This window comes from Camelus ferus, chromosome 2 (assembly GCF_009834535.1).
Source record: "Camelus ferus isolate YT-003-E chromosome 2, BCGSAC_Cfer_1.0, whole genome shotgun sequence".
Taxonomy (NCBI): domain Eukaryota; kingdom Metazoa; phylum Chordata; class Mammalia; order Artiodactyla; family Camelidae; genus Camelus; species Camelus ferus.
In genome coordinates this window covers 2125328-2150477 of record NC_045697.1, presented here as the reverse complement: position 1 = coordinate 2150477, position 25150 = coordinate 2125328, and the positions used below count along the sequence as shown (strand labels likewise).

The 25150-nt window shown below is 64.0% G+C and overlaps 2 protein-coding genes across 13 annotated transcripts in view; both read right to left on the bottom strand.

Moving 5' to 3' along the window:
• Positions 1 to 3859: 3859 nt before the first annotated feature.
• Positions 3860 to 12074, bottom strand: HGFAC (HGF activator). 4 transcript variants are annotated; one of them, XM_032493136.1, is made up of 14 exons: positions 11915 to 12074; positions 11176 to 11356; positions 10921 to 11020; positions 10616 to 10695; positions 9780 to 9902; positions 9562 to 9693; positions 9292 to 9402; positions 9029 to 9203; positions 8681 to 8766; positions 7694 to 7952; positions 6028 to 6167; positions 5414 to 5554; positions 5170 to 5318; positions 3860 to 4117 (listed from the first exon to the last, which is right to left on the bottom strand). In XM_032493136.1, the coding sequence occupies exons 1-14, from the start codon at positions 12029 to 12031 to the stop codon at positions 3935 to 3937; spliced, it is 1977 nt and encodes a 658-aa protein (XP_032349027.1). In that variant the 5' UTR covers positions 12032 to 12074; the 3' UTR covers positions 3860 to 3934. The 4 variants fall into 4 exon arrangements, 3 of the variants coding, with proteins under 3 accessions (XP_032349027.1, XP_032349028.1, XP_032349031.1); XM_032493137.1 differs by having other exon boundaries at positions 10921 to 11017; XM_032493140.1 differs by lacking the exon at positions 3860 to 4117 and adding an exon at positions 4180 to 4898.
• A 1845-nt stretch (positions 12075 to 13919) lies between these two features.
• The window catches only part of RGS12 (regulator of G protein signaling 12), a 113523-nt gene continuing 102292 nt past the window's right edge, over positions 13920 to 25150 (bottom strand). For 7 of the 9 annotated variants that reach the window (XM_032493091.1, XM_032493097.1, XM_032493105.1 and 4 more), the window contains 4 exons: positions 25029 to 25108; positions 24486 to 24639; positions 22645 to 23103; positions 13920 to 14423 (listed from right to left, as the gene is read on the bottom strand). In XM_032493091.1, the coding sequence (XP_032348982.1) occupies positions 14197 to 14423; positions 22645 to 23103; positions 24486 to 24639; positions 25029 to 25108 (920 nt within the window). In that variant the 3' untranslated portion in view covers positions 13920 to 14196. Of the gene's footprint in view, positions 14424 to 22644; positions 23104 to 24485; positions 24640 to 25028; positions 25109 to 25150 lie in introns of those variants that run through there. The other 2 variants (XM_032493109.1, XM_032493114.1) reach the window with 1 other exon arrangement.

Sequence of the window (25150 nt, the reverse complement as noted above, 5' to 3'; positions counted from 1 at the left end):
CATCTCGGACTTCAGCCGCCGTCTCTAAGACAGCTTCCAACACTCACTCCTTCAGGGAGCACAACAAGATGAGGAAAGAGGGAGAAGTGACGCACCCCACTTGAGAGCCATCCTCACGGGGCTGACACTGCGGCTGGGAGGAGAGGGGAGGGCTAAGCGGGGTCCTGTTCCCCAAAAACCCTGGTCGGGCATGTGTGTGTCTCCATCTGGTCAAGATCTTGCTTCTCACAGAGAAGGAACCAACGCTCAGAGCTGTGGGAACCTCCAGAACTGACCCACAGCTGCTGCACCCAGTGCTGGGCAAGGAGCCGTGGGGGCAGGCGGAGCCACCATCCTGGGCACCTCCTCCCCACTGTCCCTGGGGATCTGAGAGGACAGGTCCCTGGTGGGCAGCAAGCTTGGTTCTGACGCCCTGGGGGTCTTGCCAGGGCCGAATGCACAGCAGGATCACGCTGGGCCCCCGGGAGCAGCTCTGTGTCCCCTCCTCTACCCCCCTCCCCCGGCGTCACCTGCGCCATCACCAGCCGCCTTCCTCTGAGCAGTTGCCCAGCCACAGAGCCCCATTCATGTTCCCCACACATCTCAGGCCCCCAGGGGCTGGCCCAGGACAGCCGGCGTGGAGCCGAGTGGCGGCTGGGGGCTGTGGCCACCAACACATCTGCCGCCCCGGGTGCCTGGCACTTGGTCAGCCCTGCAGGGAGAGGCAGTGCCCTGCTGCATTCCCGAGTGCTGGCCCTACCCCCGGCTCCTGCCACGCCCGGCAGCTGCACCTGCTCCCGCACCAGCCCCGGAAAATGCGGGCTGCTGCAGGATGGACAGCACCCCTCCCCCGCCCCTCAGAGGCAGGGCGATCTTCCTGCCCAGCTCCCACTCCCAGCCCCTGGGTGGGCTCCAGGCCTCTCTACTAAGTTCCTGCTGTCCACCAAATATTTGTTTATCCACCCCCTCCCCAAAGTCATGTGGAAGCCCAACCCCCAGTGGGTTAGTATCATGAGGTGGGGCCTTTGGGAGGTGATCAGGTCATGAGAGCAGTGTCCCCATGACTGGATTAGTGTCCTTGTAAGAAGAGACATGAGGGATGTGCTCTCCCCACCACTGAGGACACAGCAAGAAGGCAGTCGTCTGCACACCTGGAAGAGAGCTCTCACCAGGCCCCGACCGTGCTGGCGCCCTGATCTCTGACCTCCAGCCTCCAGAGCTGTGAGAAGCAAATCTCATTGTTGTTTCAGTCTGGCAGTCTATGGTCTTTTTGTTACAGCAGCCAGAGCCTGCTCAGACAGTTTCCCCGGCTGCTGTAGCCCGAGTTACTGGTTGCAAGTAGCAGAAACCGACTCTGGTCACTGAAGCGGGAAAGAATTTGCTGGGAGAAGGTCAGGCCTCTGGAAGAACCCAGGGGAGGTTGGAGATCCAGTGGGAGCTGCAGAGGCAGGGCTGCGGGGAAGCACAGCCTCATCGCTGAGACTGGACGCTGCCCAGCCCTGCACCACTGCGCAGCTGGTCTCCGTGGGCGTGGGGCGGCTGCCTACCTCCAAGAAGCCCATGACCACGGGTCAGAGCTGTACCACTGGCCGATACACAGCCACAGGCGCTGCTGCTGGGCATCAGGGCCAGGGACGCTGCCACCACTAGCAGACCCCGTGGCCACAGAGCGCTGTCACCCCATCACTGGCCCTGCGGCCACAGGACCTGCCACCATACACTGCCCCTGCCCAAGTGAACTTGGACTGTCACACGACTTCTCTAGCCTCAGTTTCCTTTTCCAGCCGATGCTGTGATGATCAGGTGAGCAGATGTGTGTGAGGGCAGTTTGATACGTTTCGGATGAGATAACACAAGGCGGCTTATGACAATAACTGTGAAAATGGAGACAAATAAATTCATAAAAGTGTAACTTCTGGGCCTGGGGAGGGCAGTGTGGGAGGAATCTTAAGACGCAAATAGAAGGCAGCTGGCTGCCACTGATTCAGCACGGCTCGCTCCAGGAATGCCAGGTTGGCTCGACGTCAGACAGTCTATAACCGCAGTCACCTCTAACAGATCCACACTCAACACCCACAGGGCAGGGGTCCGGGAGGGCTCACACCGGGCAAAGGCTGCGGCGGGGCTGAAGCAGCGAGGCTCCCGGAGGCCAAGAACAGGCGCTCAGAGCCCGGATTCCTGAGCGGGAGCTGTCCCGCCCGCCATCCTCCCGTGGCGTGGGCACCAGCCTCTGTCGCCCTGGCTGCGGTCAACGTGGGGCGAGCCCCAGTCTGCTTCAGGGTTCTGAGCCCCACCTACGGCACTTGGGGCAACGGGCACACACACTGTTGCCCTCCCAGCACCCTGCTCTCTTCCTCTGGCTTTGCTGGGGGCACCGCACGTCCCTGGTGATTTGTCTGATTCTGTCACAGCAATCCTGTCCCCCCCTCCCCAGCCTCCTCTGCTGTGAGGTGTGGCCCTGTGACCCAACGCAGGCCAACGAGAGCTACGTGCCAATCTGCTGGAGAAGAGGGCTCTACGGAGACACTTCCTCTCCTGACAAAGGGACGGGTGTCAACGGCAAACCAATGTCAGCACGTGGCTGAGCGTGGGACTCCCCGCTACGTGATGGAAACAAAGCTCTCCCGCCCCAGCCACATCAGGCAGGCTCCGAACACAGCCCTGAGACCGGGCTGAGAGCTGCGTGACGGTGGAGAGTGATGCGGGGAAGGTGCATCCAAGTGGCTGAGTGAAGAGGAGGAGCAGTGTGGCTGAGAAGACTCTCAGCAGCAGTGGGAGCCGCGTGAGCAAGGGCCTGGTCAGCTTCAGCAACACCAGGAGACCACAGCGGCCGGAGCATAGTCCGGGAACAGGGTGGGCAGAAGAGGGGCTGCAAGCAGGCGGAGTCAGACCGAACAGAGATGAGGGGAGGCTCCAAGGTCGGGGGTGGGGGGAAGGAACATGGAGAAACCCTGGCATGTCACCCAGGAGAGGTGGCGAGACCTGGTCCAGGTGGGGGCTGTGGAGATACAGGAGAGAAGGAGGCCTGTGGGTCCAGGAGCAGGAGAGGTGAGTGCAGACTGAGGAGAAGGGCCCCTGCCCTTGGGGCTGCTCTGGGCAGAGGGCCCATCCTGCAGTGGGAAGGGTGGCACTGGGACACACTGAATGCCACCTTCTTCTTGCCTGTCCCAGAGACCAGAGCTCCCAGCTCCCAAGGCACCCAGTTCTGGGCGCCCCTCTGCCCTGCCTCTTTTCCTGACTGCAAATGTCATCACATCTCCACCCTGCTGTCCCATCAGGGACCCTTAGGGCACCCCCAGCACCTCACTGCAGCCCATCACCCCCCACCATCCCACCCTCTTTGGCCTCAGCCACACTTCTCTATTTTGAGCAAATAAGCCACCACCAGCCCCTGCCTCAGGACCTTTGCATGTGCTGCTCCTGCTGCCTTGAGATTGTGGACCCTCTGGGCACTTCAGATTCCTTCCCCACAAGGTCCTGTCTGGTGCAACCCACCACCCTCCATTCCCCTGGTCTCCTTCAGTTTCACCTCCTAGAAAACATGGCTGAGGCCAGGCTGCCTTCTTGAAGCAAAATGCTGGCCAGGGGTGTTTCCAAGAAACCTGTCTTAAGTTTTAACATCCCCTGCCCTGGGACACCCCAGTGTGCCTGGACCTGAGCCCCACTTGCCTGGGGGAGGGCCTGAGAGGGGTCGGGCTGGAGACAGTTCCTACTCTGGAGAGAGTCCAGATTGGAGCCCCTGCCCTAACTCCCCAGGTCGGGTGGCAGGCTCCCTTCCCCACAGAGGGAGGGCAGCTGGGGTGCTGGCTCCGGGTCCCCAGCCCTGAGGCCACGTCATCTACAAAGTTGGGCTGAGCTGGGGGCAGCGGGACAGGCAGTGTGGGGGGTCTTGGAAACAGCTTTATTGCCAGTGAGGAGGGAACAGCATGGAGGCAGGATGCTCCCAGGGGGGGTCTCAGGAGGGATTCACAGGCCGCTTAGGGGGCCAAATCCGGTCATTGATCCAGTGCACGTAGTTGGCCACGCGGGTGTAGACGCCCGGTTTGTTGAGCCGCCCGCAGCCGTCACCCCAGCTGATGACACCGTACAGGTAGGACACGCCATTCTTCTCACAGGCCAGGGGCCCGCCTGAGTCCCCCTGCACGGTGGCTAGTCAGAGCCGGGCCAGCTCCTCAACACTCCCGAATAGTCCCTGCCCCCTCGCCCCAGCCTCCCTCACCCCGACCCCGAAAATGCCCCCAGAGGAGTCAAGGGCGCAGAAGAGTCAGACGCTCCCCTGTGACAGACTCCCTGGCAGCTGACAAGGTGGCTTCCCGACAGCTTGGGGGACAGATGACACAGGTATTCCAAGGAAGGGGCCTGCCCCACCTTCCCCCAGCCTCATAGACAGGAAGTCCTCCCATTCCCAGGATGCTGTGACAGCATCTGACCAGTCATTCCCATTCCTAAAGTCCTGCGGTGGTTCCCTCCTGCTTCCATGACCAGCAACGTCTTCCTCAGTCTGGCTCCCCTCACCACCCAGCAGCATGCACCCCACAGAGACCAGGTGGCCCTGGGTTCCCCCACAGGCTACTCTCCACTTGAAATGCTCTCCTCAGCCCCTGGAAAACTATTCACCCCTCAGGACACGTGCAAATGCCTCCTCCTCCTCTGTGAAGCCATCCTTGACTTCCCCCCCAAGGGCACTTGCTGTACCACGTGGTTCAAGGGGTGGGCTGTACCCTACTCCTTGCCACTTCTGGGCTGTATGACCTGGGAAGAGTGAGCAGACCCCTCTGGGCCTGGCCTCAGTTTCCCCACCTATAAAATGGGGAGTAAAGCAGCTTCTCTCTCTCAGCATTGACATGCAGCCCCTGGAGGAGTGCTTGATAAATGAGCTACTGGGATCAGCTGATCGACTGAGCGCACTTGGGAGAACCCTGGGAGAAAAGAGATTTGGCCTTGACGTCGCGTGGCTGGGCAGCTGGGACCTGCCTGGTGTTCGTGACCTGGCCCTCCCTGGCCTCACTCCCAGTCCCTGCGAGCAGGGCCTCCAGCAGTGACCAAGTGGCCTCCCACAGCAGTGAGCACCCATTCTGGGGGGATGGCCACCAACTGGAAGGTTGGCTTTCTGCCCTGACTCCAGGCTGGCCCTACAGGTCCTGTCCCTCTGGGCTCTGAGCAACTCAGGGGCAGGCTGTCCCAGCTCACCTGGCAGGCATCCGACCTGCAGTCGAAGTATCCAGCGCACAGCATGTTGGGGCTGATGTCTGCCCCATATACCTCAGGGCTGCTGCACTTGTGGTCAGCGACCAAGGGGACCAGTGCCTCCCGCAGCGAGCTGGAGTAGCCGCTCACGTCTGCTGACACGGTGCTCTCAGGCTGGGTGAGGCTCACGGGTGCTGGGCCTGCTCCCCTGGGCGTGACGACAGCCCCCTGCCCCAGACCCACTCACTCTCATCCTGGTGGCCCCAGCCTGCAATCTGGCACTTGTGTCCAGCTGGGAAGGAGCTGCCGGGCTCAGGGAGGCAGATGGGCTGGACGAACTGGGAGCGGACAGCACAGCGTTCCCCCTTCTTCTCCAGCCGGATCAGGACTAGGCGGGAGAGAGGCCAGAGGTCAGCCTGTGTCATGGGGGCCCAGGAGGACAGAGGGTGGCCATCGAGTCACATGGGGGTGCAGCCTTGCTGGGCAGAGGGGCTGTGGCCTAGGAGACCCAGGAGGGGACCAGAGGACCAGCCAAGGGCTCAGCAAGGCTGGCGGGCCAGGGCTTCCCCTGGCCAGGCCAAGATCGCTCTGTCACATGGGGCACCCTTGCTGTCCAAACCCGTGCTGTCCTCCTCCCTGCCTTCCTCCCTCCTCCCCTGCACCCTTCCCTCCACCCTCCTCCCTCTCCTCCCTGCTCTGTCTCTTCTTCCCCTCCCTCTCCCTCTATCAGGCCCCTTTAGGGTCTGAGGACTCTTCTGGGCCTGCCTGGTGCCCACTCCCAGCCTCTTTCGTGGCTCCGCCCCAGTGTGCACAGAGCACACATCCGCACCCTGCTGCACCGCAACGCGTTCCGAGTCTCACCAAGGTCATGGTCACTGGGGTTGAACACTGAGTACAGGGGGTATGGGATGTACTTCTCTATGCCAAACGTCTGGGTCACGTCAGTCGTGTGGTTGAAGAAGTGTTGTCCCAGGACCACGGAGATGCTGTCCCTGGGGGGGCTGTGCAGGGGCGCTGGTGGCTGCATGGCCCGGCCATCCCCTCCGGCCCCTGAGTTCAGCTCGCCCCCTACCCATGGTGGCAGAGCATCCAGGAGACAACCCCAGGTGGGAGATGCCGTGCAGGACCCTCCCTCTCAGCCCCAGCCCCAGGAGAGACCTGAGCAGGGGTCGGGGGATGGGCCGGAGTGTGATGGGGAGCAGTGGGCTAGGGCCACACCCTTAATCCGGGGCAGCACCACCTCCAACACAACAAGTGAATTAATAACCTGGGGCCCTCATGCAGGTCCAGGAGCACACCCTCCTGTGAAGTCGCCTGGGTGTCCAGGAGCCTGGGCCCTTCCCTCACCCTCCACCTGACCATGAAGGCCCTGGTCCATCCACTTCCACCAGCCCTGCTTGACCCAGACCTGGGACCAGTATGCTGGGGTCCGGCCCAAAGGGAGTGGGTACTCCAACCCAGCTTGGCCTCTCCCCAGCCCCTCCCTGGAGGTGGGGAGAGGATGCCTGCTCCCCTCCTCCAGCCTCTTAACCACCCCCCTCTCATTCCACACTGTGGAGGTCTTTGTAGGTCCCATTTCACAGCCGAGTGGGAGCGCGCTGCAGGTCACACAATGGTCAGCACGGGGCAGCACTTGTGATGGCTGCCACCCCCTCCCCCGCCCCCAAGCTGTAGTCTCTGGGGTGATTGATGGGGCTCACTGTCGGGCTCCTCCGTCCTTCCGGAGCCCTGATCCCTGGGATGCCACTGTCAGGCCCATCCCCTCCCACCGAAGCCCCCACCCCAACTCCGGGGAGCCCTCCCCCGGCAGAGCCTTGCTCCCATCACTGCGGTAGGAGCGAGGGATGGGCTGGCCTGTCCTGCTCTGAGCCCGTTGGCCCTGGCCCTCGGGTTGTGGTGGCGGTCCTCGCAACCCTGACCCCTCCCCCAGCTGCTAGCCCCAGCCTGCCTTCCCCACCAAGAGCCCGCAGGTCGCGAGGGGCCTTGACTACCTGCAACCCTGGTACCATTAGCACGGCGTGGGCGGGGCCGGGGCCGGAAGGGGCGGCCCCTGCGCGGCGACTGCTCACGCCCACCGCCTCTGCTTCGCGCACGCGCGCCGCCCCGTCTTGCTCTGAGCGGCAAACCGGGCGCTCCCGGGGCAAAGACTGGGACAGAGCGGCGACCCAGGGCAGGGACAGGGACGGGGACAGCACCCTGGGATAAGAATGGGGCAGGTCTTGGCGGCCTCCATGCCCAGCACCGGGCTGAGCGCTGAGTCCCACCTGAGTCAGGGGGCAACCGGGAACAAAAGGGACCAAAGGACGGGGTTTACACGGGTAGGTGGGAAACAGTGGGGGCACATGGGTGATGGTCAGGATAGGCATATGGGTGGGTAGATGGGTGGCGGGTGGAGCCTGGAAAGATGTGCAATGGATGATGGTGTATGGCCGGTTGGGTGGGTGGAGGCATAGATGGTTGTGGGCGGAAAAGTGGTGGTTTGAGGGATGATGTGGGGGTGGTGGACACTGGGGTGGGAGCAGCTCACCTGTTGGAAAAGCAGTGGGCTGCAGACACCACCCAGCAGGTGTGGACAAGGCTCCCGGCACAGAAGCTGTTCCCGATGTAGATGGCGGCCAGCCAGGGGTGCGAGCCAGGCAGCGAGGACGAGCCGCCAATGATGCGTGGCCGCAGGAAGCTCCTCTTCTTGTGCCTCTTGCCGCAGGTCTGGCGTCCAGCTGATCCAGCTACGGGGGGCTCAGACAGCAAGACCTCAGGGGGCGGGGGTTGAATTCTGGCCAGGGATTCTGGGAGCAGAGGTCACCAGATCACACCCCTGGGCTCCTTCCGCACACCCCAGGCCAAAGAGGGTCCTGGCTGCATCCCATGTCCTCAGGACCTGGCGGTTCACCCGCCTTCCGCCCCACCCTAGGCAGCTGCTGTGGAAGAGGGTCCAGGGCTTGGGCTCAGTGCTGCCCTTGTGGGCACGTGACTTACTCTGAACCTCAGTTTCCTCATCTGCAAGATGGGGAGACCGTATGCAGTCACGAGGCTTGGTGGGAACCAGAGTGAACTGGCATACCTGGCAGGTGTTTATGACCCCCCAGCAGCCTGGGATCCCAGAGCCCACCCAGGATGCCCAGGACAGTCAGGGAGCCCTGGGGTCTGTGGCCAGAGGACAGGCTGGCCTCATGAAGCTGCCCACTCCCAGGGTCTGACTCCAGGGGCACCCATATTTTTCACCCCCACCTGCACTTCCCTGTTTCTGGAGGCCACCCTGCCCCTGAGACAGGTTAGGTGGGCCACCCAGAGGACCTGGTGACCAGCTTGCCCGCTCTGACCTCTGGTGCCAGCCCACTGCATGGCCTTGGACCAGCCCTGTTCTGGGGACCCTCAGTTTCCCCCTCTCTCAGGCATGGGGTGGGGTGAGGAGGGCCCAGGGAGTGGGGGAAACTGCGTGACCTCGGTCGGGGCAAAGCCAGTGCCGCCCCGACCCTGCTCCTCCCGACCCCGCCGACCCCGCCCATCTGCGAACCGCAGGCGGCCAGGCGGCAGTACTCCCAGGAGAGCGTGCTGTCCTTCACCACGTAGCACCAGGGCCTCTCGTCCTTGTCTGGGTTCCTGGACGCAGGGGAGTCACAGGGCCCCTCAGAGGCGGTGGGGGTGCCGACACCTAGCTGGGTGGGGCTCCTGACGTCCCCAGCAGCGCTCACTCATTCTGCAGATGGTTCTGTTCCTCAGCCCACACTCCTCTCACTGGGACAGCCGCCCAGCAATGGGGGTCAGGACCCCGGGGACAGGCCTGGTCAGGAAGACCTCCCCCCAGGACAGACCCTGCCCGCCCTGGAGGAGGTGGCCTAGAGCGGGCTGGGCCGGTGCTGACCGGCAGTAAGCGTGGGGACCCAGGCCGAGCAGGGCCGCGGCGCCCACGGAGTCCGCGTGCAGCTCCTGGTAGAGCAGGTCGGAGTTCCAGGCCAGGCAGCTGAGGCCCGAGGCTGCCGTGCCTGCCACGCCTCGGTAGTCGGTGCCGCTCCCTCGGAAGCAGTGCTGGGCGGGCTCTGGGGGCGGGACCGCATGCAGTGAGCCTGGGCCCCAGACGCAGGCCCGGAGGCCGGCCCACGCAGCTCCAAAGGCTGAGCGACTCACCAATGTCACAGAGCCGCCCGGTGTGGCCCGGGGGGCAGGCACACACGGTGGTCCCGGTGGCCACAATCAGGTGGCAGGTGCCCCCATTCAGGCATGGGCTGCTCAGGCAAGCTGGGGCAGGGCTCAGAAGCTAGGCCTTGGGCCTCAAGGGGTGGGGTCAGCACCCAGTTCCGACCCCTGGTGCCCATCACCGGGTGACCCTGGACCAGCCCCTTCCCCTGGGTTGGGAGGGTCAGTGACGTTGCCCCGCCCTACCCAAGCCACGCGTACCTGTGTGGCGGGAGCCCTCGCACCGAACCTGGCCCCCCACGCATGTGCACTGTTCCACTCGGCCCTGGTGCACGCGGGCCCAGCGATTGCCTTCCTCCAGGTACTCATAGTGGCTCTCATCAAAGCATTTCTCTGGGGGTGGCACAGTGAGTCCCTGCTCCCGGCGTGGGGCAGTGCCCTCCTGCCCTGCAGCCCCGTAGTCCTGCGGCCCCACTCACCGGTGCCACAGTCCTTGCCCGTGAAGGCCACAGGGCAGGTGCAGTGGTACGACTCAGGGCCCTGGGTGCTCGAGCACAAGCCCCCATTAAGACAGGGACCAGAGGCACAGGGGTCCAGGGTAGCTGGGGACACGCAGGAGGGAGGGGTGCGTCTGAGAGCCCAGGCAGTCTTCGTGCCCCAACCCCACACTGTGACTCCCCCTGCTTGCCGTGGGCCCACAGTCCTGCCGTCGAGCCTGCTGCCTTAAAGCTGCCCCTTCTGGGTTCCTTGGGATGTGCGTGCTCTGGGAGGGCACACAGACCTCCCCCTCCTCGCCACAAGCCCTGCCCAGCACTCAGACCCTGGGGCAAGTGGGCCTCTGGCTCAGCACCAGGCACCCTGAAAGCCCGACCCCCCCCCCCCCAGCAGGCAGCAGGGTCCCTTCTGAGTGCCCTGGGACCCCTATAAGCAGGGCTGCCAGCACTACACTCTGCAAACCACCAGGCCCTTCCCTTGTCCAGGGCTCTTCCCATGTGGCCACAGGGCCCAGCTTGACCACCAGGGGGCACCTTGGACCCAGCAATGGCCAAAGCAGCTAGCTGTAGGGCCCCTGGAGAGGGCAGGGTCCTTGGGCGGGGTGAGGGGGGTGGTGTTTCCCTCTGCTGCAGTCCCCCAGGCTGATGACTCCTCCAGCCCCCGAGGCCTGCAGTAGGATCAACCCTGAAGTCCCCTCCTGTATTCCAGGCAGGATCCCCCCCACCTGCCCCAGTCAGCTCTGATGCCCCCACAAGCTCAGCCCCGCCAGGCCCAGCCCCCTTGTAGCCTGGGCTCAGGCCCCATACCCCGGGGCACCCACCTGGGCCCTCCCGCGGAGTGGAGGTCTGCACACAATAGCCCCAGGCCCTGTCCCGGTCATAGTTGTGAGTCGTGGCACACCTGGGGGTGGTGCGTGCCATGATGTGGGGGTCCCAGGCCAGAGACCTGTCCATTCCAAACCCGACTCACACAGGGCACCCCTCTGACAACTCTGGAGCTCTCTCCCGTTCATTCATTCATTCATTCATTCACGACACCTGCTGTGTGCCAGGCTTGGTCTGGAATAGGGAGGGCAGAGGGGGGAGGGTCTCCAGGGTGGACACAGGGCGGAGGACCAGGACCCACCACTTCCTGTGGGCACTTCCCTCCGAAGTGCAGGAGTGGAGCATGCGGCCGCCGTAGCGGAAGGGGAACCTGCAGGGCTGCCCGGCCTCGGTGAGCACTGCTGGGAAGGCACAGGGGTCAAGGGCTCCTGCGCTGGGCACTGCCTGACCCCCATCACATGCCCCACTCCCCAGGGGCTGCCCATGTTCCTCCAGAAACCCTCCCCCGCATCTAGGTGTAGCCTGCCACCTCCTCCAGGAAGCCCTCCTGACCCACCTGTGCCCCCAGGGCTGCTGTTGGAGGGGGCTGCCCTGGACAGCGGGCTAAGCTCCCCACCATGGGGTCCCTCTGCCTTTGGAGCTCTCATGGCTGGGATTCTGGGGTTCCCCGAGGTTACAGGGATGATAGGAGTCTCAGGGGTCACTGTGGTACTTTGTTCTGGGGGTTCCGTTTGGTTCTAGGAAGAGCCGAGAGGTTGTGATGGGGTCAGTGTGGGATGGGCACCCTGCACACTCAGGCCCTGCCAGAGGGCTGATGGCAGCCCCGGGCCTCTGCTTCCATATGGGGGCCCTCAGGTCTTGAAGCAGGGAACAGGGGACACTGGCTGTCCCAAGGCCTCAGCTGGGCCCTGTGCCCCCGCCCCTCCCAGAGTCCAAGGAGTCAGACTGAGCTGACTTGGGATCTGCCAGGCCAGCACCATCGCCCTCCGGGCTCACACTCTGGGGGCCTGTTCTGGGGACAGACAAGAGCAGCTGTGAGGCTTTCAGAGGCCCCCTGCCCCCCACATCAAACACTTGGCCCCAGCAGAGGCCCAGAGAGAGGGGAACAGCCCACATCCCTGGGTGGAGGTCCAGCAAATTGTACCCCCAGCCCCTGTCCCCTAGGCCAGCCCAGCACGCCCAGCTTGCCCCCTGGCCGGCTTGCACCCACTCCACGCCCCTGCCCGGGCCTCAGCCCTAGGACCTGGGGTGGGCCCGGGAGCCCATGGTCACAGTGCAGTCGGGGCGGTGCTCACCCTGCCCGCCTGGGGCTGAGCCCCGCGAGGCACCAGCAGCAGCAGCAGCAGCAGCAGCAGCAGCAGGGACAGCCCAGGTAGGGGGCAGGGGCTGGGGACCCAGGCCCAGCTCCCCATGGCTCCTCCTGAACTGGCGGGAGGAGCAGCAGGCAGAAGCTGAGCGGCCAGGGCAGGTGGGGGTCAAGGCCACCTAGAAATGATTAACCCCAGCTGCCTCCCATGCCAGGCCCACATGTCCCCTACATCTGCTGCCCAGCTCACCCTGCCTGACCTAGCTGTCCCCTCTGGCCTCAGCCATGCTGGTCCTGAACCTTACAGTGTCCTCGAGTCTCAGCTTAGAAGGCTCCTCCAGGAAGTCTTCCAGGGTTACATGGCAGGAAGCGGTCTGGACTCCCAGCCCCAGCTTCTGATCCCCACCTGGGTGCAGGGCTGGCCACTAATTGTTCACAACCAGAGCGGCTACAGGTGCTGAGCCCTTCAGAGGGCCGGGCCTGGAGGATGGAGTGGCCCCTGGCCAGCAAAAGGCCAGGCACAGAGAAGAGGGTGTGTACACCGGCTGAGTATCACAAACAACGTCCCTAGGATGGGCACCTCTGCCGCCTTCTCCACAGTGCTTCTGCCTGTCCCCTCCCAGGATGAGCCGGGTGGGACCTCCTATGGGAGTAGAGCCCCATCTGCTGCCCCAGCTCAGGGGTGCCCAGGAGTACCCGCCCCCGCCATTGCTCCCCAAACCCCGGCCCCAGGACTCCCATGGCCCTGGGCTTCCTCGTCACAGCCTGGACCACCTGTGCCGTCCCCTCAATCTGTCCCGCTCTGCCCGGCATCCCATCCCGAGCCCTGGCCAGGCACCTGGGGGCCACCCAGGGATGCAGAGGCCTGGCTTGGGGTCCTGCCTAGGTCTGGATGTGCCTTGCTCCACACGTCTGTGAATGGGGATGGGGTATTGCCCCCTGGACATGGCTGCAGCCATCCCCCGACCCAGCCCTAGAGTTCATGACAGGGGCTGTGGACAGAGCTGTTGTGGGAACCTCTTCTGTGATTTCCGAGTGGCCACGGAGGTGGGGGTTCCCTGGGCCCCCACTAGTCAGCTCCACTGCCTGCACGGGGACACTGCAGCTGCCTCACTGGTCACAATCCCTCTGGGCACAATCCCTCTGGGCCCCCATTTCCCCGTCTGTGTAGAGGGAGGGAGTGCAGAAGCTGAGCAGGGCCCCAGCTTGGCACGCAGTGGGTGCCGGGCCCCTCTCTTCCATTCAGACACCTCCCCTGGGCCCCTGCTCAGCACACAGCTCCCCGGAAGCATCCAGAACAACCTCTGCGGCCTAGGGCACTCATGCTGAAGGCCCTCTCCGAGAAGCCTGACGTGTGTGACAAGACTGCCCCTCAACTCAGAGGAGGAAGGCGTGCAGGCAGCCCTCAGCTCTTAGTGTTGGGGTTCCACCGTGGCACCTGGGCCAGAGCGCCATCTCTGTCCGCTACAACCCAGCACCATGCCGTGGCCCTGCCCGCTGGCCTGCCTGCCGCCCCGGCCCCTCCTGACTCGCTCAAGCCTCAGGGCCTTTGCACAGGCTGAGGCTCTTCCCCACCCCTCCCCAGCGGGGCAGTCAGGTTTCCCCTGAGATGTCCCTCCATGGACAAGCCCTGCCACACCACCCCTCTAAATGCGGCCAAGGGCGAAAGGACAGGGCAGGGTGGCCTAGACGACCCAGGGGCAAGCCCTGCCCACACCGGCAGCCATGCCGGGGAGAAGAGCCTGCACTGACCTGCAGGGACGCGGTGCGACTGGGCGAGTGGGCAAGCCCGGGCCTTGACCCGGCAGAGCCACGTCCCGCTGCCTGCAGGCTAGGCCTTTCCTGTCAGGTCGGCCTTCTTCCTTTGCCACCTTTGACTTCACCACCCAGAGCCCCTCTTCTCCCCGCCCCTGTTCCGATGCGTGCACGCGCCCACGGGGGCACGGCTCTCCAAGGGCGGGGTCTGCGCCCAGTTTCCAGCACGAGGCTGACGCTCCAGGTCCTCAAAGACACTTTATTGAGGGAAGGCCGGACGCCGAGTGGCGGCAGCGGGCAGGGGCCGAGCGGCCCTCTGGGCCAACCTTGGTGGTTGTCCGAGCCCGGGCCCCTCCGCCCTCTCCTGGTTCGGCTCTCGAAGACGTGGTGGCCGAGGGGGCCCAGGCGGGCGTAGGCTGCCCCCAGGGGATCCTGTTCTCCACGTGTACGGCCAGCAGGGCAGCTCAGGCGCAGGGGCAGGAGGGGTGGCCTTCAGGGACAGGTCCGCAGGCAGCCTCAGACGAAGGTTGCGTGGTGTGGGCTGGCCTTGGGCTTAGCAGGCCCACCCCGGACAGGGCTCAGGCCAGGGTGGTCTGACGCTGAGGCCCTGCTGGCCCGTGATCTCCGGGGGCCTATCCGTACCCCTGGAATGCTGCTGCCCAGCCCAGAAGCCGAGCCAGTGACATGGTCCACGTCGATGATCGAGTTGACCTGGGGGCCTCGGCTGCTTCGGGCCCCACCTCCTGTCACAGGGAGAAGAGAGAGGCTGTCACCTGTTGGCCCACCCTGGGCTCTGGAAGCCTGCCCACCCCTCTCCTCCCACAGGTGCTGTCAAGGGGTTTCTGAAACACCCAAATGCGTCCCAGGGGCAGGCAACCTCCAACCTTGAGCCCCTCAGCCTGGCGCAGGCGTGTGGGGAGGGTGGGCCAGCAGCATGGCTGTCTGCAGACTGCCAGCCTTGAGCCTCTGGTTAAACAAGCCGCCGGCCCCTCCTGGGCCCCACCGTGTGCCCAGCAGTGGGGCGCCCTCTGCAGACACCCCATGCAACGAGGAGGGTCCGGTCCAGTCGGGACAGAGGGGATGGCTCACCAACTTGGGCGCCGTCTGCCCAGCCAGGTCTCCCCTTGGGGGAGCTGAAAACTGAGCCAGCACCTGAGCCCCGGCAGTGCCCCAGAGGCCACCCCACCTCCTCCTGACCCTCCCCAGGGGCGTCAGGGTGACTGAGCTGCCCTCCCGGGGGCTGTGAGTGGGGGCTATGCGCCTGGGTGTGGGCTGTGTTGCAGGAATGAGGGGTCCATGCCTGGGGGTGGGGGGAGGGGCTGGGATAAGAGGTCCCAGATCCCTCAGAGGGACGCAGTTGCCTCTGGGGTGGGGTTTGGGCACCTGGGAGCAGGCTGTGGGAACTTCTCACGAGAGCCCCCCAGCCCCACCTCATCCATGCCCAGCAGGCCCTGTGCGGCCCATCCACCCCACCCCCACTGCGGCTCAGGAACAGAGCTGGGCCCCCTTCACTCCTCCACAGGGGGCTGTCTGCAGAGGCGGTAAGTGGTGTGAGACCCTCTGTCATGACAGGTTCCGGGGGCACCACTTCCTGGGCTTGGGGGGAGGACCAGGGCCCTCACCAGGCCCCTCGGTCTCCACCCACAGGCCTCACTAACAGGCCCCTTGGAGGGCTGTAGCTCCCAGGCCAGGGTAAGGCAGAGCCTGGGCCAGGCCTCCAGCCCCCCAGGGCCCTCTTAACCCCACCAGTGCAGTGGCCCACCTGCCTGATGCCTGGGCCCACATCCTCCGCCTCCCAGGAATCCTCTGAATCCTCCCCAGGCCCTCCTCCACCCAGTCCAGCCCCACCGCCAACACCACGAGCCAAGTGCCCCTTCCTCCACCCCAGCCCCTCTTCCAGGTCCTCAGTGGTCGGCCAGGCCTCTGCCTCCAAGCCCCCACCTCACCCCCAGGAATTCCCAGGCTGCCTGAAACTGCCCTGGAAGCTTCTAGATCCTGGGGTGGTCAGCGTCACCTCCCTGCCCACCACCCCCAGGAGCCCATCTGTCCCAGAGCCATCACTGCTCTGGTCCCAGGTGGGGCCCCTGGAGGACAGAGGTGCAGCCCCCAGGTGCCCACAGCCTTAGTCCCTCAGTGCGCTCCTCAGGCCACTCCCAGAACAGCGCCGCCTGGGTTAGGACCACGGGCGGGGTGCCAGGCCCTGGTCTGTCCAGGTGTGGGCGGGAGCCCAGAGTACCTGGGGGGCGTCCTCGGTGAGCCTGGCTCCCAGGACCCTCAGGCGCCTGTGGGGAGCCCAACCACGGCCCCCGGGGACACGGCGTCCTGCCACTGACTGCCCCTCCCTGGGTGTCAGCTGCCTGGTCTTGCTGGTGGAGGTGAAGGCCCTGCTCCCTCCATGGGTCCGAGGCCTACAAGCGAAAGCGAGGACGGCCAAGGGGGTCAAGAGCTGCTCCGGGGCCCCCAGCACCCCTGAGGAGAGTCTGAGCCTGCAGGCCGAGGCCCGTGGTCCCCTCTGACCTGACTGGACCAAATCTGTCCGAGGCCTGGCAGAAGGGCCTCTCACCCACTTCCTTCCCCAGCGCGTACGCACCGGGGCCTCACACAGGGCTGCTCAGGCCACGTGTGTCCTATTGGGCAGGTCCGATGGCTGTGGAGCAGTGGGAGGGGTTTTCAGGAAAAGCTGCCTCTTTTGAGTTCCAAGGGTCCACATAAACAGCTGTGACTAGAAGCTTCTTCCAGGCAGTCCTTTAGTCATTCAACAAACATCCTGCTAAGGCCTGCCGGGACCTACCCTGTCCCCTGCTTGTTGCTGGGTTCTGAGGCCCAGGAGATGATGGGGTGGGGCTGGTCTTCGCTTGAATTCCAGGCCATGTGGAGAGTCAGGGCTTTGCCCCTCAATCGTTTGTCCCCATTTGGGGCATCTGTCTGGAGCATTCAGAGGCCTGCAGTCCCACGTGTGTTCAGGGTCACGGCCCTCTCCTGTCCTGCCCCTTTGGACCCCTGGGAAGACAGAGGCCTGCAGGAGGCAGGGACAGCTCAGTGGGCTCAGGATGGCGAGGGACGCCTGCTTCTGGGGACAGGAGGCTTGTCCACAGGCTAATGACCTGCATGTCACAGGGAGGGTGGCAGCGGTCCAGGCCCTTCCTGCCTGCCCACCCACACTTGCTCTCCTGAGGAAGTGGCATCCCCAGGCTGGTGACTTAGTAGCAGGGCCCAACCCCGTGCAGCAGGCGGGTGTCACGGCCTCTGTACCATGGCCTGCCTGGGGCCGCTGCCCTCCCCCCACCTCCCGAGGCCCCCCTTGGTGCTCCAAAGGGGGCCCCATCTGCCCCAGACATGAGCTTTGCTCCTGGCCCAGCTTATCCCAATCCTCTGTCCCACGTGCCTCCAACACCCAGATGCGAGGCCAGAGCCAGCACCTCATCACCCGCCTCTCAGGCTGCCCTGCTGATTTGGGGGCCTCATGCCACACTGACACAGTGTCCAGTGTCCCCAAAGACATGTCCAGTTAGCAGAGCAGTGGGGAGCCCTCAGCCCACTTCGCAGCCGTTACGGTAGCTCTCCCGCTCGCTTGCCCACGGCCCACCTGCCAGGGGTCGCTGTAACCTAGTAACCTGGTTTCCATGGGAATGAGGGGCGCCCTCTGCAGACACCCCATGCGATGAGGAGGGTCCAGTCCAGCTGGGACAGTGGGGACGGCTCACCCACTTGGAAGCCGTCCACCCAGCCAGGGCTCCCCTTGGGGGAGCTCAAGACACCACAGACCCTACCCCCGGCAGACCAAATTCTGTGGTTCCGACTCTCTGGAGCCCCCATCATAATCTGGACCTCACAGGTCCCTCCCAAGAGCCTGGACACCTCACTTTACTGAGGGGATTGGCCCTAAAGGCTCCAAGTTGGGAGAAGGTGGAGGTCAAGTCAGGGCCCTCCTCTTGGGGACAGCAGGGTACAGGGCTGCACTGGTGGAGGAGCCAGGACGGGGGCATGGCCTGACCCCTCGGCCACCCCTGGCTCTCTCTCAGGATCCAGCCTCAGCCCCACGGTCCCTCCTGCCCCCAGAGAGAGCCACAGTCTAGCCTCAGCCTCCAGCCCTTCTGGGCCATCCCAAGGCCTCTGCTGGCCCTGGGTCCCCCATCTCACTCTGCCTGCCTCCATGGAGACTGACTGGGTCCCCCTGAGAAAGCTTGAGGACGGCCCGACCAAAGTCCTGTTCCTGCTCGTGACACGCACGAGGTCTCCCGCCATTCGGTCTCCAGCTCAGACTATGCTGAACCCCTCCTCATGCAGCAGATCGGTCCTGAGCACCTACTGGGGCCCAGGACTCCAGCACACAAGGGGTGGGCTGCAACTTGGATGTCCTGGGGCCTCTCTGAGTGCAGGCTTGCAGGTGGGGATGAGGGGTGGGGGGCTGGAAGGTCACGCTGCCAGCCACTGGTGGCCCGTGGCTTCCACTCTGAGGGGCCCAGAGATCAGGTGGAGCAGACCAACGGCGAGGCGTGTGGGGAAGACAGAAGAGGGGGATGGACAGAGGATGGATGGGCAGCAGGAGACCCAGGGCCGTTGGCCTGAGTGGCCAGGAGGATGGAGTAGTCAGAACTCCAGCCAGGGGTCTGGGGCAGGGGTGCTGGGCCAGCCCGGTCAGCCTGCGAGGACTGTGGAGTGGCCAGGCTGGCCCAGGAGCTCCCAGGCACTAGCAGGAGAAGGTCCACTCAGCTCCGGCCAGGCCAGGGCCAGGCCAGGGCACAAGAACACACTGCTGGAAAGGGCGTTCTGGAGAGCGCCCCTGCAGAGGCCGCCCTCCTGGGACTTCCGTGTCCCAGGAAAGCAGGCAGCCACTCCAGGTCACATCACAGTTTGTGCTGGGGAGGCTGGCTGGCTGCCCCAGAAAGCAGGTGTGCACGGGAGGTGCGTCCCCCGGCCACCCAGACAGAAGGGCCAGGCCTCTACTGGAGAGAGGGGACATCTGAGTGGACAAGTGCAAACATGGCGGGAGTGGGGGTGGATACAGGGACAAGAGGCCTGGGCCCTGGGCTGGGGAGAGCTGCACAGCTGGCCCAGGAGCCCCGACACCCCTGGGGTCGGGCAGCTGGACCCCCTGTGGTTGTCGTCCTGTCACAGCTGGAGCCAGGCAGCCTTCCCCAGTGTCTCCAGCCCAGGGCTTCTGCCTCAGCTGGGACTGAGCAGGTGTGACACACGGAGACCGTCGCTGGGGTCCAGGTTGGGGGAGTGGCTGGGCACTGGGCAGCCCGGTGCAGATCGGCTCCCGGGACTCATGGCCACACCAAGGGCATGTGGTCTGGGCACTTTTCCTGCCAAGGTAAAAGGTGTGGCCCTGGTGTGGGCATGCGGCCTCTGGTTAACACTAGCCCCATTCCCATGGAAACCCGGTTGCTAGGCTACAGTGACCCCTGGCAGGTGGGCTGTGGGCGAGTGAGCAGGAGAGCTACCGTAACTGCTGCCAGGTGGGCTGAGGGCTCCCCACTGCTCTGCTAACTGGACACATCTTTGGGGACCCTGGACACTGTCAGTGTGGCATGAGGCCCCCAAATTGGCTGACTTCTGCCCCACCCAGTGAGCAGCATCTCCTCGTGCTGGGCCCCAGGGGACCCAGGCCAGGACGGATCCCTTGCGAGTGCTCCTGGGGGAGGGCTGGACGGGCACTGAGGTAGCCACAGGGCCAGCTGAGGACGGGAGCAGGGAGCCCAGCTGGCCTGTGGGCCCCCCGAGAGTCTGGCCTCCTGGAGGGGCTGAGGGACTCTGGGCCGGGACCCGGACCCAGGCCCCCAGTGCCAGCACAGGCAGGTGCCTGGGTGAGGGGCTGAGATGGCGGTGGAGGGGTGGAGGGATGGAGGGCCCAGCCACTGGACTGAGGAAGGGGCAGTTAGGGAGAGAATTCTCCAAACCTAGGGCCCAGGGAAGGGCTCCAGACACCCTCCGGAGCAGACTTCTCCCAGACCCCACATGGTAAGACCCGCACCCTAGGGTCCCATGTCACAGCTGAGCGCTCAGCCCAGGAGCCAAGGCGAGGACCTGCCGGCCCGACAGCACCTAGGGGTGGAGCGGGTGCTGGGCCGGGGGCTTCGGTCAGCGCTGGAGACCACTCCTCGGCTGGCTCTGGACACCTTCACCCACGACCCTGTTCAACAGATGTGCCTTCCTCACTAGGGAGAAGTGCCGTCTGGGGGCGACTCCCACAGCCTTGCTGTGGGCACAGGCACCTCCTCCCACTGGGCGAGCACCGCCCTCTGCACAGCTGGGGACACTGACTCAGAACCTGACTCTCGCTCTGCCAGGACCCGAGGTCCCAGCCGGTCCTCCCCAAGACGGGAACTGCCAGAGCACGCTCACCAACTCTCAGAGTTTTGTTGGAAACCAAACAGGTCAGAAGGTGGCTGGGAATTCGGACCAAATCCCCTGCAGGGAAGGCGCGTCCTACAGTACAGGCTCCATGCCGGGGCCGCGTGTCCCTCTGAAGACCACCATCTTTCAGCCACACCGGGCGCTGACGGTCCTTTTCGTACGTGGGTGCTGGGGACTAAGGGCCAGGTGGGCAGGCAGCACGACTCCAAGGGACACCCTCCCTGGGTGGGGGCGCACTGCTGGCAGCCTGGGGTGGGGAGCCTGGGGTGGGGAGCCTGGGGACCCAACGGCACCATCACACGGGATGGAGGGGCCATGGCGGCCACCACGCTGCTGGGCAACAGTTCATGGCAGCTGGAACTGGCGAGAGTAACTCCGGGTGAAACCCGCCTTCTGGCCCCAAGAATACGGAAGCTGGCCCGGGGGGTACGAGCAGGCTCTTCACTGGGACTAGGAACCTTGGGTGTGGTTCCCATGTCACAATGTGGATGTGGGGCTCATGGACCAGCGGGGGATCCATCTGGCAAGGCCGACAAGGAGGCTGTCCCCCAGGGGCCTCGTGGGACGAGCAGATGCTGCACAGAAGGACACGTGGCCCAGGCTCTTCCCAGCTCCAGGGGGACACTGGGCAGATCACAGGCCCTCATGGCTCCTTGGCACCTGCCTCACTGGCCTGTGCCCAAGTGCCTCTCCGTCCTCCCTGCTCGGGACAGCTGGGAGCCAAGTGTCCAGGGTCCCCACCTCCTTGGGGGCTGGGGGTTGGTGGTGGCTGTGGAACTGGTCCCTGTCAGTGGTCAGGAGGAGCCCTCAGGGCTCCGGGTTTCCACCCCACAGAGACTAGTACACGGAGAGCGACGCACTTGGGAAAGACAGGGACCCGCAGGCACACTGCCCATGCAGATGGGCATGCAGGGGGAAGGCTGAGCCCACCCTGGGTGAACAGTGTGGGCCCGACACACTCAGAGCAGAACGTGGACCCGGAGGAGCTGGGTGGGGCTGAGGGAAGGCCTACAGCAGGCAGCCAGCACACCTCGGCCCTGGGTTCACGGCGAACGAGCCAGGAGAATCCAGCCTGGCTGCCTCACCCACCCCCTCCTGGCACCCCTTCCTCTGCCTGGAGGCCCGATGCCGATGCCGGCTCTTGGGGCGGGGGCCTCCCGTGGGGCCCACGTGAGGGGCTCGGGAACGTTTGCTGAGTGAATGGTAGATCTCTGAAAGCCAGTGTATTCATGTAAACCCAGTGACTCCCATACATAAAAAACGTGCAATACTTTCTCTGGATTAAGATACACTTACTGTTTTTCTAAAGTGGAAACAAAGTTTCAAATGAGAAAGGAAAGAGTTTTAAACCAGTCCAGTGATGAGATCTAGAGTTTATTTCTCCGGGAAGAACAGAGTTCAAACACAGGTGAAAACTACACACAGGCGTCTACAAAGAAGAGCAGGACAAGACAGCCAGGCTGCGGCGCAGGCCGTGCAGGGCGACGCGCGCGGGACTCCGCATCCACGCGCCATCCCACCGGGAAGGCACCCGCCCCACGCGGCACTGCGCACGTGCGTACGATCGTGCGGGGACCAGCACCGCCTTGGGTCCCCACGGAGACGCAGCTGCAGGTCTGACAAGACCTAGCCCTGGGGCAGGACTCTGAGTGCCGGCGGCATCCTGACCGGGGCCTTCCCGCCACCCCCAACAGCGGTTCATGACCTAGAGCGTCCGCGCATCACGGGGCACGCCGGGGACACCGGCAGCCTCCAGGGCCCTGTGGACACGCACGTGGACAAGGCTCCTCGCCTACATCGCGGGACCAGGGACGCGGGGACACCGGCGGTGGCCTCAAGCCCCTTCCAGGAGGCCGGGGCCCCACTTCACCTGCCAACACTCGTGCTTCTGGGGAATGGCTCCGCCGCCAGCCGTGCTGCCTGCCTTCTCACGCTAAGTTCCCGCTTCCACCTGGAGGGACACCTGTGACTGGCCGGGTCAGGGAACCCCATGGGGCCCCGGTGCCTGGGCACGCATGCTGTCTGACCGGCAGGCGGAGGGCGGCCAGCCCTCCCTGTGGACGGACCGTAGGCCAGTCCTCGCGCTGCCATTCACGTGGGGCTTCGCGCTCTTGCTCCAGACAAACACTCTTTCAGGCTTGAGATCAAAACGCCGAAAGCGCCAGCAGCCATCGGGAACTTAAAGCGGCGCGCGCGCGCAGAAGTTCCCAGGGCCTCGCTTGCTGGTGCTCCCGGGCCCAGGACTGAGGAGGGGGCAGCAGAGACAGTGCCACTGTGCCCGGTGTGGGCGCCGCCTCGAGCCCCGCCCCATGGTGGGATGCCCCCTCCGGGCCCCTCAGCGCCCACCCCGCCCACACTCGAACCTCAGCAGCTGCCGAGTCCCTTCAGAAAAGGCAGATGCAGCCACGACAAACAGTAACCGGGGAAGAGGCCACGTGAAGCCTCCCGAGAGCTTTTGGGGCCAAGGGCTAACTTACCACAGCTGTTTCTTTTTTATTGGAAACTGGGTGGACAACACAGGGTGGACAACACGGGGTGGGTGACACCAGGCGGGCAGGGAGCAGCGGAGTCACAGGGGCGCAGGGGTGTCACACTGGGAGGTACCTGGTCTCGGAGGCCCCGCCGAGTTCCGCGGGGCAGGGGGTGGTGGCAGGAAGGTGCTGTTGGGGCTGTTGATGTCTCCCTCCCCCGTGAGCGTCAGGTCAGCCACATGCTCGCCCTCCACGGTCTGGACGTCCCTGGCCTCTGCTTCCTGCGCCGGGGGGCTGGGGGTCCCGGGGGCACAGAAGGGCGCGCTGTCCGCCGAGCCAGGGCTGGTGGCCGGGCTTTCTCGGCAGTCCCAGGCGGGCCCCTGCGGCTCTCGGGGCCTGGGAGCCCTCTCCTTGCCGTGGCCTGTTGTGGGTCTCTGGCCGAAGGCCTTGGCGGAGGCCAAGGATGGGGTGAGCTCCGTAGGGCTGGGGGGCAGACGCAGGAACTCGGGCAGCACCAGGTCCTCCTTCCTCAGCAGCCCGCGCTGGTCGTCTGCTCTGTTGCTCTGAGCTTTGGAAATGAGCTCAAAAAACTCTACAGAAGAAAACCCACATTGACTAAGTTTTAGAGAGTCTACCGTCTGGCACATGCAGCCAAATGCACGTCTGGAAAGCTCCGTCCCGCTGCCCAGGCCTCCTCACTCCTGTCTGTACCCGCAGGGCTGCAGGGACACTCTCTCTGCTCCTCCCTGAAGTCAAGCTGCCTGAAGCCCAGACTGAAAACCCGGCCTGACTGGACCAACCCTGCGCCGACGGGTTTCAGCAGCACATCTCTGGTGCCACACAATTCCTGGCTCTCTTCTGAGGATTACAGAGGCCACTGGCCAGACACTACGGCCTGAAAGACCCAGGACGTGCCCCAGCCTGGCGCCCGGAGCTGGTGAACCAGCCTTGGCCAATGTGAAGGATGCACGGGTTGTGTCACCACGAACCGGGGGCCTCTGGGGGTCACCACCCTTCAGAAGAGGGTGGTCCAGATGGGGCCTGAGAGTGGCGCCCAGCCCTGAAGGCCGGGCCCCTCTGTCCACGCTGGGGGCCCCACGGCCCCAGGCCCCTCCCGGGCGGCCCCGGGCGGCCTGCTCTATAGCTCCTGCTTTGCTGGCTTCCAGAGCTCTTCTTTTTCCCACCTGGGCGGATTCCCAGTCGTAACTCGAGTTCACCATGCAAAGTCGATGGTGTCTACACTGAGTTTTCTCTAGTCTTTAATGACAATCTTAGCTTCTGAACAAGGAGTTTAAAAATCTCAAATCTCGCTGGCTTTCAGAAAGGCGCCAACTGCAGACAGCTGTGTGCGTTACTCCCGCCTGATGTTGGCCGTCACAGGGAACCGTGACAGCCCAGCAGACCAGGATGTGCTCCCTGGGCCAAAGCTCAGGTCACAGGAACAGCTCAGTTTCGAGTCAGTTCTCAAGCTTGTCTTTGTTGTAAGCTTTCAGAAGCAAAGGAAGTTTCCAGCACCCTCCCTCTCCGTCTCCCGGTGCATCCTTCCTCCCCTGCGGGCAGGGGAGAAGCACAGGCGGCCAACCCACAGGCTAACACAGCCTTTCCCCTGGGCCTCTGGCCAGCAGAAGACAGCCAGCCCTGGGCCCTCCTGCCTGCCACCTCCTGGTGAGGACCCTCAGAGACAAGGACCCTGATCCCCGAGCCTCCCTCTGAGCCAAGGACCTGGCTGTGGGGAGGAGACAGACGGAGGGCCCACACGGGACTCCTGACTCCTAAGGGGCCTGGCTCTCAGCCTGAAAACTGGAGTCCTCGTAAAGTCACACTGACAACTGAAGACTGATGGGGGACAAATTCTCAGCATGACAGGGATCACAGCCACCCTGATGTCAGTAACACAGGGCAAGTTCCAACGATCACATGGAAACCTGACATTGCATTCACTAAAAATGTGGAAGTTTTAGAAAGTACACCTACCCTCTGCTTCGTCCAAATTAATTTTCTGAAATTTTTTTTTCCCAATCTTTGCAATAGATTCTTCTCTCTTTGAAAGCCGGGGATCCCTAGCATTCTTCCCATTTTCTCCTTTTATTTTAATAGAATTAGACTTGCCTAGTGTTCTCTCCTCTCCCTGCGTCAGAAGGAAAGTCAAAGTTCTACTCACATTTCAGACACATGACAACACACAGTTCATCAGTGATATAACAAAGGGCTTTGAAACGTAGATTGCATTGATTTGGACTTAAAATGTGTTGCAGAAAAGTCAGCCACAACGATGAAGGTTACAAAAGAACAGCACATCAGGCACCCCCCCCCCCGCGCCCCCCAGGCCAGTGGGCAGAGGCGGCATGAAGGGACCACGAGAAGACCCCCCGTCCGGCCCACCGCCCGGGATGCGAGCCCAACCCGACCAGAGGCGCAGGGGGCCACTGGGGCCGCGGGATCGCGGGGCTGGCGGGCCACCCGCCCCGAGCATCGCGTCGCAGGGGAGGGGCGAGGGGGCGGGAAGAGGGCAGTTACCGTAGCCGACTGGCTTCTGGAACTGGTGCTGACGGATGTACTCTGTTTGGCTGGCGCACTTTTCTGTTTATCTGTGGACACTGAACACAGTGAGATAAGCTTTCTAACTGAGGTGAGTGCAA

Coding starts and splice junctions, on each gene's coding strand:
- HGFAC (XM_032493136.1), bottom strand. CDS start 12,031: ATGGGGAGCTGGGCCTGGGTCCCCAGCCCCTGCCCCCTACCTGGGCTG. Junction 9,694..9,779: donor GGGCAAGGACTGTGGCACCG/GTGAGTGGGGCC, acceptor TGCCACCCCCAG/AGAAATGCTTTGATGAGAGC. Junction 6,168..7,693: donor GCCCACTGCTTTTCCAACAG/GTGAGCTGCTCC, acceptor GCCCCTGCACAG/CCCCCCCAGGGACAGCATCT.